Consider the following 6,386-nt stretch of genomic DNA (forward strand, 5'->3'; position numbering starts at 1 on the left):
TAATTATTGAGGAAACTATTTTTGAAAATATTATATATATATATATATATATTGAAATTATCATTTTTAATAATGAAAATTATAGCTATCAAAAATAAAAATTATTATTATGTAATTTTAAATTGTGAAATTTGAACTTATTCTTTTCTTATTATTGACTATAAATAAAACCTTTTTTTTGGCAATTGAATAATGAATTGGGTCAATCATTCCGGTCCATGAGAACCAAACCAGGTGTCTATAAAAGCCGCGCTTAGGCCCACGGGTTCGGCCCACAGGCGTCCGCAAACCTACCACCGCCGCCCGTCTGCCCTCCCATCGCTGGCCCAAAGCCTAGTTTTCTAGTTGCGGCCGCACCTGCCGTCGTCGATCTGCGGCGGCGCCGCCGTCAATCGCCAGGCGTTCTTGTTGCCTTCGTCGAGGAGTTCAGGTTCTGTTCTTAAGGATGATCCTTCTCCCGTTTCCCGTGTCGATGTTTTGCTAGAAATTCTTCTTCTCATAAATCCATCATTGTTGAGGGATTTCGGAGGTTTTCTTAGCAGTCTTCTCCTTCTTTTCCCTTCTGACTTCGCTGTTTCTGTCACTTTCGATTTCGTATCACACGCCTCCCGAAAATTCATTATTGGCGTGGTTGCAAACCGTATTTACGAGGTTAGGATTCCAATAGTAAAACAGATAATGCAGATGTATTGTCTCAATCGTTTCCTAGTGTCGTAATCCTACTGCCTTAGATATCTGATATCGTATGTGTGTTTGTTGTTTTGATATTTACCAAGCGTTAGACTAAGTCCACTTGTAATTATGTCTCAAAACTGTTTGTGAGCTAGATAATTTTTTGTATTTTTTCTTCTAATCTATTACTGGAGGCTTTACCAATTAAGAAGTTTTGTGTCACGGGAAAAAGTGTTTTATGATCTGCTTACTGTGGTGCATTTGTTTTGTCTTTGCTTCCAAATTAAAGGTTTTTTTTTTTTTAACAAGGACTTAAAATGCGGAACAGAAATTGCCTATGTAGCTCTTGTTACATCTGATGGTTCGTTCCTTGAAGAGTTCCTACAACATAGATATTGAATGTAGTAGTCTTCTTAGAGAAGAGAGGGTATACAATTGTAATTATTTTTGTTTTTTTTAAGTCATTTTTATGGCTGTTGTGTGATTCAAGTCATGATAACCACGGACTAACATCAAATTTGGTAGTTCCTCATGCATTGCTATTCACTATTCTTACTGAACATGGAGTTGTTTTTTCCAATCTTAAACTAAATGTATGCTTATGAGGCAATTGATTTTTTTCCTTCCCAAGGGTTACTCACCTTTCTTTATTTGCCAAGTGGTGTGTCCTTGTTGATCTTTAGAGTCAACTGTGAAACTTGCTAAATTTTTGTTCCTTGCTGGCATTTTATAATAAAGTCAATTTAAGTGATATTGCTTCATTTGTTATTTTGGTGTACATCCAGCATACTGAGATATCTTGTCTGATAATCGGCGTTGTTTCTTTTTATTTTTGAGTTTTTTTTTTAAGTTTTTGCAGGCGCTATATTAATCTTCTGAAAATTTTCTCAGTACAGATGTTTGAATTTGTATTTTGTGTGAACTCTCTTGAGCGTTATTTGCTTTTGTACCGTCTGACCTTAATTCTCCTCACTATTTTCTTTCCCAGTACTTTTCAATCTTATTCTCATTCTCCTACTTAAGCTTGTGTTATTTCGGATTAGTTTGCATCTCACATGACTTCTCTTCTTATTTGTGCCTCAGATAAGGGAGAGTTTCTTTGTGCATTCTCACCTGTAAATTAATTCATCTCTCATCTGTTGGGACTATAAATTTGTAGATAAATGTTTCCTTGTGTTCTCAGTAAGTATGTATGGGTCAATAATTGTGGGGTTTTATTTCTACCTATCTTATTTATTTTTCATGAGTTCATGACAATGACATTTTACTGCAAAGAAAATATGAATTGTCGTTGTTAATGTAAGCCAAATGTCGGAGTGAAACTTTTGTTTGCCTTATTTATAAAGCCATCTCAAACATTTTATCTTCCATCTTTGAAAATTTGTTCTTTTGTCGTTGAGTTTAATGTTGCTAGAGTTTGAAGATTGCGCCATTAGTGTTTGTATTTACTTGAGAAATTATTTCTTCTACCTTTCTTCTACCAGTTTGACTTAATTTTCTTTAGGGAAAGCTGTTCATCACCATATTTATATTTGATGCAGCACAATGGAAGCATGTGATGCAGAACTAATTAACATGGAAACAACAACACCTATTAGAAGGCACAGGAAAAAGAAATCAATGGTATGGGAACACTTTACTGTTGAAACTGTATCTGAAGGATGTACACGGGCATGCTGCAAACTCTGCAAACAAACTTTTGCGTACAGCAATGGCTCAAAGGTAGCTGGTACTAGTCATCTCAAAAGGCACATTTCTATGGGTTCCTGCCCGAAAATTAAAAGTCTTGAGAGGCAACAGCATGCTATTACTTCAGGTACAAAAATTGATGTAGACACAACTGACCCGCCCAAAAAACGTTATAGAACATCTTCCTTTGGGTATGGTTTTGACCAGGAACAGAGCTGCACATTTCTTGCAAAGATGATAATTCTGAATGGATACCCTCTCGACATGGTTGAACAGCCTGCATTTGTTTCGTTCATTCAGAGTATCCAGCCACGGTTTAGGATGGTCAATGCCAATGCCTTGGAAGGTGAAATTCTATCTGTATATCACAAGGAGAGATTGCATCTCATGCAGATCTGTGGAAATATGCCTGGAAGAGTCAGCCTCTCTGTTGGTCTGTGGACCACTAGTCAAACTCTTGGGTATATTTGCCTTACTGGACACTACATCGATAGCGATTGGAAGCTGCAAAGAAAGATGCTTAACTTCATGATGGTAGTTTCTCCTCATTCTGAAATTGCTCTTAGTGAAGTCATTAGTGTTAGCCTCTCGGAGTGGAATATGAAAACTAAGTTATTTGCTATTACTGTTGATAACAGTTCTTTATCGCATGATATCTACAGTGCTAATCTTAAAGATCATCTTTCAAAGAAGCACACAGTGGTACTGAGAGGTCAGTTGTTTATCGCACGTTGTTATGCTAGTATCCTTAATCTAGCTGCGGATGTTGTGACAGCTTCAATTCATGGTATCATATACAACATTCGGGAGAGTGTGAAATTTGTAAAAGCATCTCGAGCACGGGATGAACAATTTTCTGAGATTGCCTCACAAATTGGACTTTCGGGCACCAAAGCACTTTCTCTCGATGTTAGAATGCTATGGAACACAACTTATCTCATGCTTGATGCTGCTCTGGAGTATAAAGAGGCATTCACTTCCTTAGGTGCACGTGACGATAACTATAATGAAGCACCGTCAGCTGATGACTGGAAGAAGGTGGAGGTTGTTTGCACATACCTGAAACTTTTATATGACTCTGCAAACAATGTCATAGGAACACCAGACCAGACTTCAAATATATTTTTTCCAGAAGTATATAAGATTCTGCTAGAGCTTGTCAATGCGACATCAAGTGTAGATCCTTTGGTGATCAGCATCGTGAAGCAGATGCATGAAATGTTTGACAAGTATTGGAGAGATTGCAGCATTGTCTTGGCAATTGCCGTGGTTATGGACCCTCGTTTCAAGTTGAAGCTTGTTGAATTTAGTTACTCAAAACTTTACGGTGAAGATTCTGCCAGATACGTAAAGATAGTGAATAATAGTGTCCACGAGTTATATCTGGAGTATGTTTCCCAACCACTTCCATCAACACCTTATGTAGATCAAGGTGATGATAGCCACATGAATGGCGTCGACAGCAATCTATTTTCATCTCCAAATGTGAATGGCTATGAGCTTTTGAACTTTGATATCTATCTCTCTGAGACAGTAGCAAATGAATTGACAAAGTCCGAGTTGGACCAGTACCTGGAAGAGTCCCTTGTCCCTCGTTCTCATGGCTTTGATATCTTGAACTGGTGGAAGCTCAACAATATTAGGTATCCAACTTTATCTAAGATGGCTAGAGATGTCCTAGCAATTCCTTTGTCAAATCCTGATTGTTCCTTCTTCGGTTCTGGGTCTGGAAGCAGAGAACTTGATGAATACCGGAGTTCTTTACGACCTGAGACAGTGGAGGCCCTTTTATGTGCTAAAGACTGGCTCCAGTATTCGCCCATCACGACAGAACAACCATCAACTGCGATACTCAAAATGGAACTCTAGGTAATCAATCCATGGCACTGCACTGCAGATTTGCATTGTACAAATTTGCATGTTGAATTTAATTAAACCTGTATGATTCCATAAATATTTTACTGATTAGAAAATGAGGAGCAGGCGAAGGAGTAGAAAATGAGGTTGTAGGACAACAATAACAAAAAAAAAAAAAACATCCTCGTCATTAGTTATGATCAACTGAGATGTACAGTAAACTACCATATTTACTGCAAGTGAGCTCTAAACGAAATTGTAGCTAGCAATTATGTGATCTAGACTTGTTTGAATTTATTAGATCAGATTTTATCGGTGTATTGGTATATCGTTAGTAATATTTGAATCAAGTAGATCATTTTTTTTCTCTTCTGGATGCAGTTACTAAAGATAGCTATGCTTGTACCAAATCAGATTGCTAGATAAATGTGTTTGAGCTTGCCTACTATGCACTATCATTATTGGGTTGCTTTGTTTGACTGTCTATGTTAATCGATCTGTTAGCAACATGTTCATCTTCAGACCTGAGCACTTATATGTGTCTCATGTGAACCATAGCGGTCGAAGAGTGTCGAGCATTGACAGTCGTCGATATTACTTTGCGTATGGTTTGTGGTAGTTAACAAAGTTATTGCACTCGTCGATATCATGTGCTATCATTAGGTAGAAAGTTGTCGCATTGGTTTATTGAGTAGGACGGGTAGTTGTTAGCGATGGTACATTGTGTTGGTTGAGTATAATGTATAGTTAGTGCCAACATCCAACAACCAAAATGGTTGATTCACAAGCATTTCTTTTCATATTTTCCATACGATTAGATTTCCTTAGAGAATTGTTTGTTTGCGCGATCGATACTTCGCAAATTTCATTCTAAGACTAGTAGAAGTCTTTTGGCGTTTGGATTATGCACATTTGAAAGTTTCCTATATCGATCATAGATGAGATATAACATGACCCACATAGTTACTAAAGTTCAACTAATTTGCATGATGAAGCACTAAAAGCTCATCGAAATATACATGTGCTCAACAACTAACAATTGAAAGTAAGCCTTTAGAGCATTACACTACCACATCTCATTTGACAGGGGAAGCAATTTATCAGATGGCATAAAAGCTAAGATGAACAATAAACTGAGCAAGCATATCGGCAACAACAACACCACCATAGGCGGCGGGGGCAACGATGGCAGCACCAACGGAAGCACCAACAGTGCTACAGTAATGCTAACAAGCATCACAAGCTTCGCCCTACTGAAATACTCCGATAAGAAGCCTCCCTCCGCTTCTCCTCCTCCATGGCTACTACTATTGTTACTACTCGAGCAATCCTCATCCTTGTCCTCCATCAAGCTTAAGCCAAAACACAAAGAATTAAAATTTTCTAACGGAATTCATAATTTTACCGATGAAATTCATCGAACTCGCAACGAAGAAACAATCGAAGACGACTCTAAATGATAGAAACACATATGATATTAAAATTAAAAGTACTTAGAAAAGAAGAACATATGAGAGATTGAAACATACAAAATATTTGGAGAGAGAAGAAGAAGGAGAAGAAAGGAGATGTGATTCTTGTGCCTTACTATGAATGAAGGTGGTGGGGGGCAAAAGAGATAGAGAGATACAAGGGATTTGGTGATCAAGTTCATTAGTTTTTTGAGGTGGATGCAATGCATCATACTTTATTGCAACTTAACCAAAGTCCATGCGCCCTAAAAGTTTTAGGGTGGGTGGGGGGTCATCTCGAGTCAATTCGTTTCCTCCGTCTATGGCTCAGTTGCGGTTTGAAGTATCGCGCGGCCCTTTCCGAATGACTACTTCGACTTATTCGGAGAGTTGATAGGAGTTGATAGTGAACATGAGAACTCAATATAGAGCCATGGCTCAACTCTACAAATAAATTTCTTTTTGGAATATTTTTAAAAAATAACTAAGACAAAAATGAGAGAGAAATTTAAATATTTATTATTTTAAATTAAAACAAATAAAAAAATTTAATTCATTTTTTGATTACATTATTTTGATTTATATGAGTAATAATGAAGTTTTCATTTAGTTAATTGCCAAGTGCATTTTACTTGGCTGGATTCTGTCCCTTTCTACTTTTTGCATTTAAATTTTGTCTCTTTTATATATATATATATATATATATATATATATATA

General features: G+C 37.1%; 2 protein-coding genes across 2 annotated transcripts; one reads left to right on the plus strand and one right to left on the minus strand.

Moving 5' to 3' along the window:
* Positions 1 to 280: 280 nt before the first annotated feature.
* On the plus strand, positions 281 to 4,544 carry LOC122024137 (zinc finger BED domain-containing protein RICESLEEPER 2-like). Its single transcript, XM_042582694.1, has 3 exons — positions 281 to 430; positions 2,214 to 4,004; positions 4,098 to 4,544. Exons 2-3 carry the CDS (start codon positions 2,218 to 2,220, stop codon positions 4,228 to 4,230), a joined length of 1,920 nt encoding a protein of 639 aa, XP_042438628.1. The 5' UTR covers positions 281 to 430; positions 2,214 to 2,217; the 3' UTR covers positions 4,231 to 4,544.
* A 682-nt stretch (positions 4,545 to 5,226) lies between these two features.
* Positions 5,227 to 5,901, minus strand: LOC122024139. Its single transcript, XM_042582695.1, has 2 exons — positions 5,748 to 5,901; positions 5,227 to 5,570 (listed from the first exon to the last, which is right to left on the minus strand). Exons 1-2 carry the CDS (start codon positions 5,897 to 5,899, stop codon positions 5,285 to 5,287), a joined length of 438 nt encoding a protein of 145 aa, XP_042438629.1. The 5' UTR covers positions 5,900 to 5,901; the 3' UTR covers positions 5,227 to 5,284.
* Between the last annotated feature and the right edge of the window lie 485 nt (positions 5,902 to 6,386).

The sequence above is a fragment of the Zingiber officinale genome, chromosome 9B (assembly GCF_018446385.1).
Source record: "Zingiber officinale cultivar Zhangliang chromosome 9B, Zo_v1.1, whole genome shotgun sequence".
Lineage (NCBI taxonomy): Eukaryota > Viridiplantae > Streptophyta > Magnoliopsida > Zingiberales > Zingiberaceae > Zingiber > Zingiber officinale.

What these genes read in the sequence shown, in the direction of transcription:
- LOC122024137 (XM_042582694.1), top strand. Translation starts at nt 2,218, where the DNA reads ATGGAAGCATGTGATGCAGAACTAATTAACATGGAAACAACAACACCT. An exon ending in TGGAAGCTCAACAATATTAG is followed by an intron (nt 4,005 to 4,097) that starts GTATCCAACTTT and finishes GTCTGGAAGCAG; the next exon opens with AGAACTTGATGAATACCGGA.
- LOC122024139 (XM_042582695.1), bottom strand. Translation starts at nt 5,899, where the DNA reads ATGCATTGCATCCACCTCAAAAAACTAATGAACTTGATCACCAAATCC. An exon ending in CTTCTCTCTCCAAATATTTT is followed by an intron (nt 5,571 to 5,747) that starts GTATGTTTCAAT and finishes TTTTGGCTTAAG; the next exon opens with CTTGATGGAGGACAAGGATG.